The sequence below is a fragment of the Schistocerca gregaria genome, chromosome 5 (assembly GCF_023897955.1).
Source record: "Schistocerca gregaria isolate iqSchGreg1 chromosome 5, iqSchGreg1.2, whole genome shotgun sequence".
NCBI classification, from domain to species: domain Eukaryota; kingdom Metazoa; phylum Arthropoda; class Insecta; order Orthoptera; family Acrididae; genus Schistocerca; species Schistocerca gregaria.
The window spans coordinates 243,382,938-243,399,035 of NC_064924.1; the positions used below are offsets into that span (position 1 = coordinate 243,382,938).

At 43.3% G+C, this 16,098-nt stretch overlaps 1 protein-coding gene across 3 annotated transcripts in view; it reads right to left on the reverse strand.

Annotated features, from left to right (window-relative positions):
• Positions 1-16,098, reverse strand: part of LOC126273194 (sentrin-specific protease 1-like) — a 185,779-nt gene that overhangs the window by 59,401 nt on the left and 110,280 nt on the right. For all 3 annotated transcript variants that reach the window (XM_049976719.1, XM_049976720.1, XM_049976721.1), the window contains 6 exons: positions 10,946-11,037; positions 8,560-8,705; positions 7,574-7,691; positions 6,381-6,606; positions 6,179-6,301; positions 5,948-6,085 (listed from right to left, as the gene is read on the reverse strand). In XM_049976719.1, the coding sequence (XP_049832676.1) occupies positions 5,948-6,085; positions 6,179-6,301; positions 6,381-6,606; positions 7,574-7,691; positions 8,560-8,705; positions 10,946-11,037 (843 nt within the window). The remainder of the gene's footprint in view (positions 1-5,947; positions 6,086-6,178; positions 6,302-6,380; positions 6,607-7,573; positions 7,692-8,559; positions 8,706-10,945; positions 11,038-16,098) is intronic.

Sequence of the window (16,098 nt, forward strand, 5' to 3'; positions counted from 1 at the left end):
AAACATGGATAATAAGTTCACACAAGAAGAGGTTAGAAGCTCTTAAAATGTGGTGCTACAGAAGAATGTTGAAAATTAGATGAGTGAATTGAATAACAGCTATATCTAACTAGGGAACAAAGAAAAGTATTGCATAATTTTACTAAAACAAGAGACAAGTCGATAGCACACATCCTAAGGCATCAAGGAATTGTCAGTTTGGTAATGAAAGAAAATTGTAGGGCGAGTGCGGGAGGGGGAGGGGGGTAAAAACTGTCGTGGGAGACCAGGGCTTGAAAACAGAAAGCAGGCTAAAATGCATGTAGGTTGCAGTAGTTATGCAGAGATGAAAATTCTTGCGAAGTAGAGCATAGCATGAAGAGCTCCAGTAAACCAGTCTTTGGACTGAAGAACACAATCACAACAAAGGTCTAAGCGCGTGGCAGGGAATTGCTCATCATTGCAGGCAGCCAAAGTGGAAGAGATGGCAGCTATAAAATTGAAAGTACTCTTGATGGTTAGTGGGCTCAACAAGGACAAATGTTTTTATGGAGCTGGATGTCAAAGCCCAGGAAGGTGGCATGGTGGCCAAGGATGATGAGGTGAAGCAGCTGCGAGAGAAGACACCGAGGCTGTGGAGAAATGAGGATGAGAAGGTCTTGGCCCTGGCTGTAGGTCGCGAAGATATAACTATGAAAGTGTCCTCATTTCTCCATAGCCTCAGCACCTTCTTCACTGTCAAGAGAGACCTTACTGCACCACCAGATTCCTGCTCACAATTATCCAAATAATTTTCAGATGGAAGTGAGACAACAAGCTGATCACACTGCTTCAGATTATAGGCCACCTCAGGGAATCTTTCACACTTTACAGGAAGACACTCAGTTTGGTTGAAATAAGTTTACCAGTTTTGTTTTCTGGTTGTTTATAGTGGAAACAATATTTAATATAGCAGTCGTCCAAGATCTTAAACAAACAAGAACCTTGATGAGTAATATGGGAGGAGTGGTCGCAGGGTAAAACGCTCTTCCTCCTACTTGCAGCAACGGTGGCCAACATCTGTGTTCTGGATGTCTGTGAAAGCGAAACTGACAAATGGTCATAGGACTTGCAATTTCTTCTGGTGTTGAGACACTCATACTCAAACCCCGTGATGGACCAGGATCACTCTCTTCACTCATTTCAATATAAGAAAAGAAAACAGAAGAGGAACACACAATGCAAAGTAAAGCAGAGTGCAGCTACTGCACAAATGCTTGCTGAGATTGGCAGCAACGTAAACGAGGCACTTCAGGCCTCTACTGGTACACAGCCAAAGTTTGACACTTCTACCACCTAAAACTGCCAGATTAAAGTGTCTGCATTGTATTAACTTTAACTTGCTGACAAACACACAGATTTCTTTGTTGTAAGTAGCTAGGACGCACAGACAAGTGCTGCATTGCCATACAAGGTCTCTCTCTTACAGAGGCCATTCAACTAACCAAACCACAGTTAACACGGTACCACAGCAAAACTTATGAGAGCACTGATATGTTGTTGCATTTGGGCACAGGTTTGTTCTTGTGCACGTTATATGGTAGATCAAAAAAAAAGTATACACATTTAGATGAAAATAACCTTATGTAGTGTTAAAAGTATTACAATGACTCAAAGTGAAACAATTACAAGTGTTCAAACAGCAAACCACCTACCTCCACACACTTCTAAGCATTATAGCATAAATTCAAGGTCACATATTCCAGAGTAGTTGGAGGAATTGCTTGACAAGCTGTTTCAATTTCATGGCACAGTTCTGCTAGTCTGCATGGCTTCCTGCTGTACATTATGTTCTTAAAGGTGCCTCACAAGTAAAAACTGTGGCATCAATTTCGGAGAACGTGGGGTACTTTATGGGACTCCTCCGTCCAGTCTAACACACGATGCATTATTATACAGATAGGTATACAATATCATTATGGAAGTGGCATGGAAAAAAATGTTCATCACAAAAAAGCACAAATGGATGGTAAAATTAATAGGCCCAGTCTTCCAGGTAACTCCTGCCAGTAATTGTACCTTCGAGAAAGAAAGGTCCAATCAATTTCCTTGAGGATAACCTGCATTAGACATTAAGTCTTGGAGCACGTGACAAACATGTGGATGTCACAAATACATACGATTATGCCTGACTATTGTACCATTTAATTTAGACTGTACCTCATCAGCCCACACCACTTCGGAAACAAAATTAGCATCATATTCAATGTGTGCAAGAAACCATCCACTACACTGATTTCTGCTGTCTTCGTTGTCCTCACCCAACACATAACAACTGTGGAATTTTAACTTTCCACTTTACTCTGCGCAAAATACGACTTAACATTTTCTCCACTCAGGCGTGTTTCATGTGCAAACTACTGTGCTGATTTTTGTGGTGAGCATGTGAATGCATCTAACACCTGAGCTGAAGGCTCTCCACCTGTTGCTTTGTGTGGCTAGTCTGATATTCCCTTACGCATATCCGTAATTTTTCTTGCAGTTTCAAAGTCATCGTAAGAGTGAGCAACGGTTACACATGTTGGTGGTTCAGTTCCATATTCTGCCTCCAATGTCATTGCACTTCACTGATGTTCTCGTAACTTCCAACACCAACTGAGAATGTTTTTTCACTGCTTGAATGTCATTTGTGTTTGCACCATGACTTCACTTCGTACACTGACATTGGTGCATCACAGCACTACCGCCATCTTTGCTCAACCACTGTACTACACATTCAACCCACATCCATAGTGATTTCAATGTATACAGTTTGTATAGGCAGCTTTAAAGTGTGTACACCTTTATTTAGATCTACTCTATACTTCGAAACTGGGCTTAGTCAGATGTTCTGCAATACTACTAATCATAAATCGGTTACTTTTTGAGATTTATACATACATCAAAAAAAGTTTTGCATCACCCTGGTTCCCAGAACTCCTGAAGATAGATGATTTTGACTGTGGATATTGTATCACAGACACAGTCCCTTTGACTGTCCAGAGATGTCACTAAACCAGCACAAAGATGCCAACAAAGAACCATGCATGAGCAGCGTCTGTTAGACGGAGGGGATCTGACAGCCAATCAGTTCCAGCCATTCCACCAGAAAGGAGGTACACGGCTCGTGTTGTCTGTAGTTCAACCATGCCTAGACGGTCAAAACCACAGTTCGATTGCGTCTGCATCGTTAGTTTGTGTCAGGAAGGGCTCTCAACAAGGGAAGTGTACAGGCATCTCAGAGTGAACCAAAGCGATGTTGTTCGAACATGGAGGAGATACAGAGAGACAGGAACTGTTGATGACATGCCTCGCTCAGGCTGCCCACAGGCTACTACTGCTACAGATTATGCTCAGAGGAACCCTAACAGCAATGCCACCATGTTGAATAATGTTTTTCGTGCAGTCACAGGACGTCATGTTATGACTCAAACTGTGCACAATAGGCTGCATGATGCGCAGCTTCACTCCCGATCTCCATGGCTAGGTCCATCTTTGCAGCCATGACACCATCCAGTGCGGTACAGATAGGCCCAACAACATGCCAAACGACTGCTCAGGACTGGCATCACGTTCTCTTGAGCGTTGATTGTAGCATATGTCTTCAACCAGATGATCATTGGAGATGTACTTGAAGGCAACCCGGTCAGGCTGAAAGCCTTAGACACACTGTCCAGTGAGTACAGCGAGGTGGAGGTTCCATGATGTTTTGGGGTGGCATTATGTGGGGCCAATGTATGTCACTGATGGTCGTGGAAGGCGCCGTTAACAGCTATACGAAATGTGAATGCCATCCTCCGACCTATAGTGCAACCATATCAGCAGCATATTGGCGAGGCACTCATTATCATGGATGACAATTCGTGCCCCCCATCGTGCACATCTTGTGAATGACTTCCTTCAGGATAATGACACTGGTCAACTAGAGTGGCCAGCATGTTCTCCAGACATGAACCCTATCAAACATGCCTGGGATAGATTGAAAAGAGCTGTTTATGGATGACGTGACCCACCAACCACTCTGAGGGATCTACGCTGAATCGCTGTTGAGGAGTAGGACAATTTGGGCTAACAGTGCCTTGATGAACTTGTGGATAGTATGCCAGGACAAACACAGGCATGCATCAATGCAAGAGGATGTGCTACTGGGTATTAGAGGTACCGGTGTGTACAGCAATCTGGACCACCTCCTCTGAAAGTCTCGCTGTATGATGGTACAACATGCAATGTGTGGTTTTCTTGGGCACTAAAAAGGGCAAAAATTATGTTTACGTTGATTTCTATTCCAGTTTTCTGTACTGGTTCTAAAACTCTCGGAACTGAAGTGATGCAAAACTTTTTTTGAGGTGTGTATTAAAAAAAATGTTATTTCACACAATATTCAATAAAATAGTTTGTCTAGATAAAATGTTTATTAAGTAAATTTCCATTTTGAGGTAAATTTCCCCACCTGTATTCATCACATTTAGCACAAATACGAGTTTTTCAAGCCACTAATACTTCTGTAGAAGGGGGTCTCAAAAGAAAGTTTATATCTGAAAAGCTCCCTGTGCATGCACAACATATCAGAGCAGAGTGGAGGTACATTTATTGCTTCCTTGGCATTTAGGAATTCAGTCAATAGGGAACACGTCTCAGGAAAGGAAAGCGCATTCTACGTGCAAGAATTTTACAAAACTGGTCATTCAGTGATTGTAGCATGCAGGAAATTTTGCAGTGATCATGGGTTGCATAATGTAAATAATTCTCAAAGTCTTCCCCTTATCCAGGAATGGACCAAAAAGTTTGAGAGGACCAGATCAACACTGACGTAGGTCATCAAGAATGGGTGAATCAGAAGAGCGTAAATTTGTCTGTTCACATTACCTCTCCATTTGTAAGCATGCAAGGTCTTTAAATGTGAATACACCATCACTGCAAAGAATTCTGCAAAAGGACCTTAAACTGCACTCTTGCAAAATACAGCTGGTGCAAGAATTAAAGCCTCAGGATGCCAGACATAGGCTGCAGTTTGTTAATGATGTGAATGAATGTGCTTCATTTATCACCATCTTGTTTTCTGACGAGTCTCATTTTTACCTGAACAGTAACATCAATAAGCAAAACTGCTGCTACTGGAGCGCAACAAATTCTAAACAGAAGCACAACAAACCCCTTCATTTGCCAAAAGTTACTGTATGGACTGTGAAGTCTATTCAAGGGATAAGAGGCCCATATTTTTTCGAGGAAGTCTGTGAGCTTGCCGTTACAATGAATTTGGAACATTATGTGACAATGTTATTGACTTTTTGGATCCTGAATTGGAAAACTTTCCTGGTTATAACCAAAGAACACTGGTTCATCGAGAGAGACAAGCCACAGCACACATGTCTAACACTTGTATACTGTGAGTTCATGAAATTTCCCCAGGCAAATTGACCTCCAAAGGGTAACACAACTGGCACCCATGCAGTCCAGATTGGAGCCCCATGGATTTTTTATATGGGATATGTTAAATCTAGAGTGTATGTCAATCATCCAACTTCTCTTGACACGTGAAAGAAAGGATCCTTAGCAAAGCGGCAGCCATCCAATGCCTACATGCTGGGCCAAATAGCAAAATTTTGTTCGTCATTTAAATGAGTGCTGTGCACATGCTAGATTGAATTTAAATGACATAATTTTTAATAAGTAAATTCTTAAACTGTATATTTCAATAATAAATGAAGATCGCGTTGACAGACTTCAACGTCCACTTATATTGAATAGTCAAATGTAATTTTTTTTTAGGTACCCAGTACAAAGAAGTGCAGGTAAGCTTTTCACCATTTCTCATATTTTTGTGTATAATAGCTGTATCTCTTCCTTCAATTTTTTCAAGTTTACTTTAAACCAAATCAGATTGCTATAAAATGAAATTATATTAAAAATAGTTGGAAAATTTTAAATGTAGTACAGTACAACAGTTTACCTTTCTTGTCCATCTTTTCACAGCAGAATAGCCACTTGACTGCAACCTTGGATAAAAGAAGGTGTTGAACGCATATACTGGTTGATATTTATTCTTCTTTCCTCTTTCAATAAGCAAGTTCATATAAAAATTGATAACCTAGAACAACAAAAAGGTTGTATTTCTACTCACAATTTCATTTCTACATAAGTTTCTGCCTTCAAAAACTAGGTGTAGGTTACTGATTCTTACCTCATCATTAAGCCAATTTGTACCTGCAAGAGTACAAATATCATGCCTCGTTATTTTCAGACTGAAAGCTTCCACAAGAACTTCAGACTGTGGTTCAGGTCTTAGAGCGGAGGCTACTCTTCTCTGTATGAAAAATTTAATGAGTCAATACAAAATTATAGCCATCTCTAATATTGTACATGAGACTGCTTCTAAAAAATACCTCAATTTCCGGAGTCAGTTTAGGAAGGGCTGCTTCTTCTTCCTCTTCTTCAACAATGACCTCATCTTCTAAAATTGCTTCAGTTATTTTCATGTGATTACGAATTCGTTCTTCAAGAATATCAGCATATAACTGTTTATTTCTCTTTCGATATAATTCAGCTTTAATTCTCTTCTCTTCCGCCCTTCTTTCACGTTCTTTAGCAACATAGTCAAACAGCTCACTCCTGGAATGTAGAGTAATACTGTAACAAAAGTGTTGTATTCCAAGCAACAGTGTGAGTATTAAAGAGGCTATAATGATTTCTGTCTGAACTATACTAAGCAATGCCTCTTTAAATGTGTGTGTTTCCATTTTATATGAAAAATGCTCTTTCCTGTAATACACTGCATTAACTAACACAGAATCTTGTCCTGCAGCAAGGTAAGCAGGCAGGATGATAGGGCCTGAGCTATAAAAACCACACAGTGTGCTGTGCGGATGGTACCACTGAAGTACTTGTGTTTAAAGCAGCTTATTGTTCTCCCTACAACTACCTGCTTACCTCTCTACACATGCAGCATCCAGCACAAATGCACCCTTATTTTAGGTAACACACTTATGGCTGATGTTCCATAAATGTTAACCAGTATAGCTGAATTTCACAGATATATTTTTAAAAGCACATTTGTCATGAGCTCCACCAAAAGCTCCAGTTACCTCTACAACTTCCTGTAAAATGCGAGGGGGAGAGGGGGTAGAGGGGGGAGAGGGGGAGAGGGGGAGAGGGGGAGAGGGGGGAGAGGGGGGAGAGGGGGGAGGTTACGTTAAGTTAGTGATTTTTTAACGTCCCGACAACAACGAGGTCATTAGAGACGGAGCACAAGCTCGGGTTAGGGTAGGATAGGGAAGGAAATAGGGCGTGCCCTTTCAAAGGAACCCTCCCGGCATTTGCCTGAAAGGATTTAGGGAAATCACGGAAAACCTAAATCAGGATGGCTGAAGACAGGATTGAACCGTCGTCCACCCGAATGCGAGTCCAGTGTGCTAACCACTGCGCCACCTCGCTTGGGAGGGAAGGGGTAGAGGGGGGGGGAGGGGGGTGGGGGGGAGGGGGAGGGGGAGGGGGAGAGGGAGAGGGGGAGGGGGAGAGGAGAGAGAGAGAGAGAGAGAGAGAGAGAGAGAGAGAGAGAGAGAGAGAGAGAGAGACTTACTCTGCAGATATCCAGTTAGTGCAGAATAGTTGACTTTTAAAGGGATTAAAAACCTTTCCATAGCTCTCCTTCTTCGACTGAGAAGTTTTCTCCTCTATGATTTCAAGGTCTTCGTTACCTGCAATGATGACATAACATAATTATTCTGGACACAAACTATAAAGCATAACACCTTCCTTGTTATCAGAGGAGTATCCACAAATTATAAACAAAAATATTAAACAAAATTTCCTGGCAGATTAAAACTGTGTGCCAGACCGAGAGTCAAACTCGGGACCTTTGCCTTTCGCGGGCACGTGATCTACCATCTAAGCTACCCAAGAACGACTCATGCCCCATCCTCACAGCTTTACTTCTGCCAGTACCTCGTCTCCTACCTTCCAAACTTCACAGAAGCTCTCCTGTGAACCTTGAAGAACTAGCACTCCTGGAAGAAAGGATATTGCAGAGACATGGCTTAGCCACAACCTGGGGGGATGGTTCCAGAATGAGGTTTACAGGAGAGTTTCTGTGAAGTCTGGAAGGTGACATACAAGGTACTGGCAGAAATAAAGCTGTGAGGACCGAGTTCGAGACTCAGTCCAGCACACAGTATCAATCTGCCAGGAAGTTTCATATCAGCATACACTCTGCTGCAGATTAAAAATCTCATTCTAAAAATATTAAATATAAACTATTACATGAATCAAATTTACCAAAATTATTATAGAGCCTGCAGAACTGTCAGAAAGGAGACACTCATTCAAGATTAGTAACACATTTAATAACTAAGCTGTAGCCTTTAAGACCACAAATATTTTAAGCGATTTCACTTAGTACTCTGATGACAATATGTGGGAAATTGTAATAAGCCTGCTCAACATACAGGTTATTGGAACTTATCATTCATTTAAATTTCCAAATCTAATAATTTAGCTCACGTGAAAAAAAATTTACTTAAATTCACATGTATATACTGAATACCTACATACAATGTGTACAATTACCTAGCTTCTTAGCATCTGTGTCTCTGCCTTTGCTTGTCTTTTCACCTTCAGTACCATCTTCAGTAAGATCGATGATATCTACTACAGATTTACTTTTGGATAACCCTTCATTTGTCATTTTATCACTTGCTGTTTTTCTTGGTGAACTGAAACATCACATATAAAAAACCTGTTAAATAAACTCAATAAAGCATTAGTCATTCACTTTTCCTATTTGTTTACTTATTTCTATTACAAAAAACAGTTAGCCATAACTTCAAAAGAAGAATTTTCTATCTATTTGTGTTGATTCATCACTTGTGCAGAACTTCTATGAACTAAAACAGAGCATTAAAAAAAGTGACAAAATTTTATTAATCTTATAGCTAGCATTGTTTGGACAGGTTATTTAATGAAGAAAAACAGAAAGAACAAATAAACTGTTAGAATATGAGTCACAATTCGAGAACCAGTGTGAAAGAAGGTATTCTTCAAGCACAACAAAGGTAGTACCACTCCCACTTGCTTAAGTGATATTTTCCCTACACTCTTTCACATATTCAGAAGAACATCTATGCAAAATTTATAACTCTCATCTTTACGTAGACTGATGGGAAGGCAAGTGACAAACAGATTATGATGCAGTACTAGAAAAGTTATGAATTAGCTTATAAGTTTTTTTGTATGGGTAGAATTATTACAAAAGAAAAAAAATATATGGGTAGAATGATTACAAAAGAAAAAATACTGACACATATATCTGCATCTGTGGCCAAGGTCGCTAATGCACACTTGCGCCTTGGCGCTTGACCCTGGAGTAAGGCGATTCGTAACATTGTGGTGAAAAAAATTTTCACTGCCAGTATTTTGCCAGCACGGGGAGGAGAGGTGATCATGTAAAGTTCTTGATCATCAGACTCTGTGTCAATGTCATGTTTTAAATACCAAACCGCTCCGCAATGCCTCATGAAGAGAAGACATGCAAAACTGTTGATGGCAATCTGTCTGTCAAATGGAGACGTTAAGCTTGGCAGCCCTCTTGGTGATATTCGCGTGGAATAAGGCTACATGCGGGCACTGGGTCTGACCCTCTCTCTTCTCTCATCATCATCATCCTCATCCAACGCGCGCACTCACGCTCACACTCACACTCACTCACACACACACACACACACACACACACACACACACACACACAGACAGAGAGAGAGAGAGAGAGAGAGAGAGAGAGAACACATACATGTAGTATCACAAAAATTTTTAATGGAGCATGTTGCAAATAATCAAACAAATGAATACATGTAACAGCCATAAAACTTTTTCTTCTTTGTACTACAGTACTGACTCTTTGCATGCCTTACCCTGATGTTCTAACATCTATTATTGTGGCATTTTATCAGTTTCAGTGCTTCCTGCACATTCCTTTGGTGTATTCACACCTTTTTTGAAGTTGCTGTTTGGTTTAGCTTACGCTTTTGTTTCCTGTCTTTTCCAGTCCCAAAACATCTTCAACATCTGACCTCTATAGTTTCGCTCTGTCGGACTGTTAAGGAGTCCTTTGCTATTTCCTGGCTTTCCTAAACTCTGTCTGCCTGTGTTTTGTATCCCCCCCTGCCATATGGTCTTCTGTACCTAGGATGGCATTTTTCCATGTCATGATGATGATCTTGCATTTTTTAGTGTACTCCCAGATCCTCCTGGACTACCAGCTGTTGCTCACTCCCATCAAACTTTTCCTTATTTCATCTGTTAATTCAATGACTTCTGTGTACAGTTCCTGATTTATCCTTTTATTCCAAATGTCATGTCCCTTTCTACGGTGCAACATTTTCAAACACACTATTATTTGGTCTTTTCCCCAGGTTCGTGTTGATTTACGAAGGATGAAAGTTTTTGAAGCTATGTGAACAGAAAGATTTTGATTCTGATTTGATTTGCTTTCAGACAGAACTATCCAAGTAGATAAACAAAACAGAACTCTCACCAGATTTACATTACCCTGCAAATCTTTAAATACTTATATCATTCTACGATATTGAATAGCACCATTCACCTCAATTCCTTGAAGACAGATGTTAATTTACAATAGAAAACCTCAGTTGTGTAACACACTAAATTCAGTCTGAGCTATCAGTGACTGCTAATTGGCAGAGAGATCATCATAACAATACTGGATATCTCGGTAACAATTCTGTGACTGAGACGCAAGCCGAATGCTTTAAACCACGACTGACTGGCTTATTATGAAACATTTCCTTTCATATCTAAGGAGAACAACATGTCACTAACAACAACAACAACAACAACAACAACAACAACAAATCAACAACAAACCACAAGGGTAGTTTTATAAACATAGCTTATAAATTAAGATTTAACTGATTCACAGAACTGATTCTATACATACCTTTCTGCACAGCTGCCAAAGAAGTATGGGGATGAAGAACATTGTTGTTTCAAAAGTTGAGAGTACTGCATTTTTTCATCAAGACGTATACTCTGAAAATTAAGCCATAAGATGTTATGCACTGAAGCAAAAGCTTGGAGGAAAAAAAAGGAGAACAGCATCAATACTGCAATGACCCTGAAAATGGGATGTCCCATAACCACATTTAAAGTGGAAGGTACAAACAACCTAAAGATTGATAACGAGACAATAAATATATTATAAATGACATCAAGTTTACACAAACCATTATTTTAAATTAGCCACACAATAATGAATATAGCAAAATGACGACCAGTTGCATAAGTACCACTTTAACATGTTTTTTGAAAATATAATTGATTTTGCTGTTACCTTTTATATTCATAATTTCTCCAATAAAACTTTGATTATAAAATTGGTCCCTATATAATGACACACTCACTGGATGTCAATTTTGACCCGACTTCTGAAACTGAACTCTGTTCATCAGTCTATTTTTTGGGTAACAGTAAACTTGGATACACTGAGTGAGGTTCATTCTTGATCTAAATAAGCAAAAAATATGGTTCACAACAATGTTAAAATCCACAATCGACATGTTTATCACATTTTAACCACAGATGTTACTCTCACATCATAGATGATGATGATGATGATGATGATGATGACGTCCCATACTCTGAGGAGCGTAGGAGACGATGCAGGAGACCTGCGCCGGCGACTAGGCAAGGTCCTAGCAAATGTGGTGGTTTGAGACTGCCTTCCTCCAAGTGTAATGTGGATGAATGATGATGATGAAGATGACACAACACCCAGTCATCGTGAGGAAGGGAAAATCCCTGACCCACCAGGAATCGAACCCGCAACCTCGTGCGCGGGAAGCAAGAACGCTACCGCAAGACAACAAGCTAGATACACTGTATTATCAAAGATATTGTGCTGCACAGATGGAGAAAAGTAAGCACAAAAAGGTACACTCCGCAAACTACTTCACAACTGAAAAACATTTATACCACTGGAAACAATACTGAGTCAGTATTAAGACATCAAACAAAGAGCTGCTATGCTCGAGAAATAAAAGCTATGGAACTTTAGAATCACTGTATTTCACCTTTATGTAAAGGTTATGCTGTGTAAAGAGGAGCAAAAATACTGTCAAACTTATCAAGCTTGTAATGGATAAAACTGAAAGTGATAATTTCATCAAGCCTACTTCTACAGAAAGTGGACAGAAGCTAGTTGCAGCCCTCAAGCTACAGTTTATTCCTCTTTCCAATCCGTACAATGATGATGAAGAAATATCATCCAGAAGTTGCATCTATTGGTTTGCAAACACTTCAATAAACTTGTGTTAATTTTTGGAAAATAATTTTTTGCATGAAAGGTTGTTTATTATAATATTCACTGATCATTTCTACTTCTTCTGATACAGATTTAAATAACACAAAAGGTTGCAGTTCTTCTGCAAGTCTGTACATAAAGAGGTGATTCTAACTTCAAATAAAAATCTCATTCTCAATGAAAAAAAGAGAATCTTTACGTTCAACTGATAGGACCGATAGTGTAACTGAACTGTGACAGTGATAAACTGTGTGTTTTGAATTAAACACAAGCTATAATAACAGAGGGATGCAAAGGGGGAGAGGGAGGGGGGTGGTAGAGCGGGCGAGGGGGGATAGAGAGGGGTGACTGGAGGGAGCGGGGGTGACCGGAGAGAGCGGGGGCGAGAGAGAGGGAGGGAGCGGGGGGAGGGGGAGAGAGGGGGGAGAGAGAGAGAGAGAGAGAGAGAGAGAGAGAGAGAGAGAGGGAGGGAGCGGGGGGCGAGAGAGAGAGAGAGAGAGGGAGGGAGCGGGGGGCGAGAGAGGGAGGGAGCGGGGGGGCGAAAAAGAGAGAGGGAGCGGGGGGCGAGAGAGGGAGGGAGGGGGGGGCGAGAGAGGGAGGGAGTGGGGGGGCGAGGGAGAGGGAGCGGGGGGGGCGAGAGAGAGGGAGCGGGGGGGCGAGAGAGAGGGAGCGGGGGGCGAGGGTGAGGGAGCGGGGGGGCGAGGGAGAGGGAGCGGGGGGGCGAGGGAGAGGGAGCGGGGGGGCGAGGGAGAGGGAGCGGGGGGGCGAGGGAGAGGGAGCGGGGGGGCGAGGGAGAGGGAGCGGGGGGCGAGGGAGAGGGAGCGGGGGGCGAGGGAGAGGGAGCGGGGGGGCGAGGGTGAGGGAGCGGGGGGGGCGAGGGTGAGGGAGCGGGGGGGCGAGGGAGAGGGAGCGGGGGGGCGAGGGAGAGGGAGCGGGGGGGCGAGGGAGAGGGAGCGGGGGGGGCGAGGGAGAGGGAGCGGGGGGGCGAGGGAGAGGGAGCGGGGGGGCGAGGGAGAGGGAGCGGGGGGGCGTGGGAGAGGGAGCGGGGGGGGCGAGGGAGAGGGAGCGGGGGGGGCGAGGGAGAGGGAGCGGGGGGGCGAGGGAGAGGGAGCGGGGGGGCGAGGGAGAGGGAGCGGGGGGCGAGGGAGAGGGAGCGGGGGGGCGAGGGAGAGGGAGCGGGGGGGCGAGGGAGAGGGAGCGGGGGGGCGAGGGAGAGGGAGCGGGGGGGGCGAGGGAGAGGGAGCGGGGGGGCGAGGGAGAGGGAGCGGGGGGGGCGAGGGAGAGGGAGCGGGGGGCGAGGGAGAGGGAGCGGGGGGGCGAGGGAGAGGGAGCGGGGGGGCGAGGGAGAGGGAGCGGGGGGGCGAGGGAGAGGGAGCGGGGGGGCGAGGGAGAGGGAGCGGGGGGGCGAGGGAGAGGGAGCGGGGGGCGAGGGAGAGGGAGCGGGGGGCGAGGGAGAGGGAGCGGGGGGCGAGGGAGAGGGAGCGGGGGGCGAGGGAGAGGGAGCGGGGGGCGAGGGAGAGGGAGCGGGGGGCGAGGGAGAGGGAGCGGGGGGCGAGGGAGAGGGAGCGGGGGGTGCGAGGGAGCGGGAGCGGGGGGTGGGGGAGCGGGAGTGTGAGGGAGGGGGAGAGTGAGGGGAGGGGGAGGTGGAGAGTGAGGGAGGGGCAGGGGGAGAGTGAGGGAGGGGGAGGGGAGGGGGAGAGTGAGGGAGGGGAAGGGGGAGAGTGAGGGAGGGGGGAATGAGGAGAGACAGGGGGAGGGGAGGAGAGAGTGGTGTGACTGGGGGCAGGAAGAGAGAGAGAGAGAGAGAGAGAGAGAGAGAGAGAGAGAGAGGAGGGAGGGAGGGAGGGAGGGAGGGAGGGAGGGAGGGAGGGAGGGAGGGAGGGAGGGAGGGAGGGAGGGAGGGAGGGGGCACACGGGAAAAGAGGAGAGGTGCCATGAACAACATACCAAAATTCCACACCTGTGGGGTGTGAGTGTCGGTTTGGAGTGGGAGCATTTAAAGGTCACCATTTTAAATTTATCTGGAACACTAGATCGCGTGTTCTTTTAGCAAAAATGCTTTTCATTACAAAACAAAACTTAATTAAATTTTCTACAAACATTGCCTTATTCGTTTTTTTTCTCTGGGACTAATAATTTCCATATTACTGGGGATGGAAAAAATCACAGATTTTAAAAATAATGTTTTAATGGTTTAAAAACAATGATTACTGTTAAAGTTAGTGGTGTGTCGTACATTGACAATTTACTTACATGTACACTGTTAAGCTTAAGGCTGTTGGAGGCCAACAAGTGCACTCCAAGCTAGGAAATCAAAGACACAATGCAGCTTACACAATGCAATTTTGAACATGTTTTCTGATAATAGTCTTCAGCACTGAGTTTAGCAGCCTACATGCAATGGAAATACCTTAGACCTTGTCCCTACAAAGAGACTGGACCTTACCAGGACAGAGATTGGGTTTAGTGATCATGATGGCACAACAGCGACTGTGGTTATGAAAGTTAATAAATCAGTAGAGAGGACTAAGTGAGTGTTTCTGTTCAAAAGACCTGACAAACAGTTGGTAGTATCTTACGTAAACAATGAATTGACACATCAATTACTTCCATTACAATTGTCACAGAGGAATTAGGGGCAAAGTTTAAACAGATTATAAACCATGGTCTGGAGAACTACGTGCCTAGTAAGTGGATTAAGGAAACAAAAGAATGACCATGGTTTGACTACAAAATCTGTTAAATGCTGAGGAAGCAAAGGTCTGTTGGACTCTCAGTTCAAAAAAGAATGCACAAATGATGACTTACGAAGGTTAGCAGAGACTTGCATCTGTGTGAAAAGACAAATGTGCATACAACAATTACCATTGTCATAGTGTAGTAAAAGATATGGCTGAGAACCTGAAAAAATTGTGGTTCCATGTAAAATCATTAAGTGAGTCTAAGGATTCCTTGCAGACACCCATTGACTAGTCTGGTGTGGCAGTTGAAGATAGCAAGACAAAAGACAAAGTTTAAATTTCACGTTTAAGAAATCGTTCACACAGTACAATTGTACAAACATACCATTGTTTCAGCATCAAACAGACTCTCATACAAATGACACAGTAACAAGCATCCCTGCCATAGAGAAACAACTGAAAGAATTGAAAACAAATAAATTGCCAGGTCTGCAGGGAACCACAAGTTGGTTTTACAAAGAGTACTCTATGGCACTGTCTCCTTGTGTAGCTGGAATTTATCACAAAGTCCCAAGTGACTGGTGACTCCTGTATATAAGGAGGGTAAAAGAACAAACCCCCAAAATTATAGACCAATATCCTTTACATCAGTTTGTTGCAGAATTCTTGAACAATCTTCAAGTTTGAATACAATAAATTTCCTTGACGCCAAGAAGCTTATGTCGATGAATCAACGTGATTTAAGAGTTGCTCATACAAAACTCAGCTTGTCCTTTTCTCACATGATATACTGAATGAAGGGCAACAGGAAGATTCCATATTTCTGGATTTCCAAAAAACATTTGACAGGGTGCCCCACTGTAGACTGTTAACGAAGGTACGAGAATATGGAATAGGTGCCCAGAGATGTGAGTGGCTCAAAGACTTCTGAAGTAATAGAATCCAATGACTTGTCCTTGATGGCAAATGTTCATCAGAGACAAGGGCATTATCAGGACTGCCTTTCTAGTTGGTGTGATGAATGGTAGCTGGCTCTGAATCTAGAAAAATGTTAAGTTAATGCAGATGATTAGGAAAAACAAACCCATAATGTTTAGATACTGCATTAGT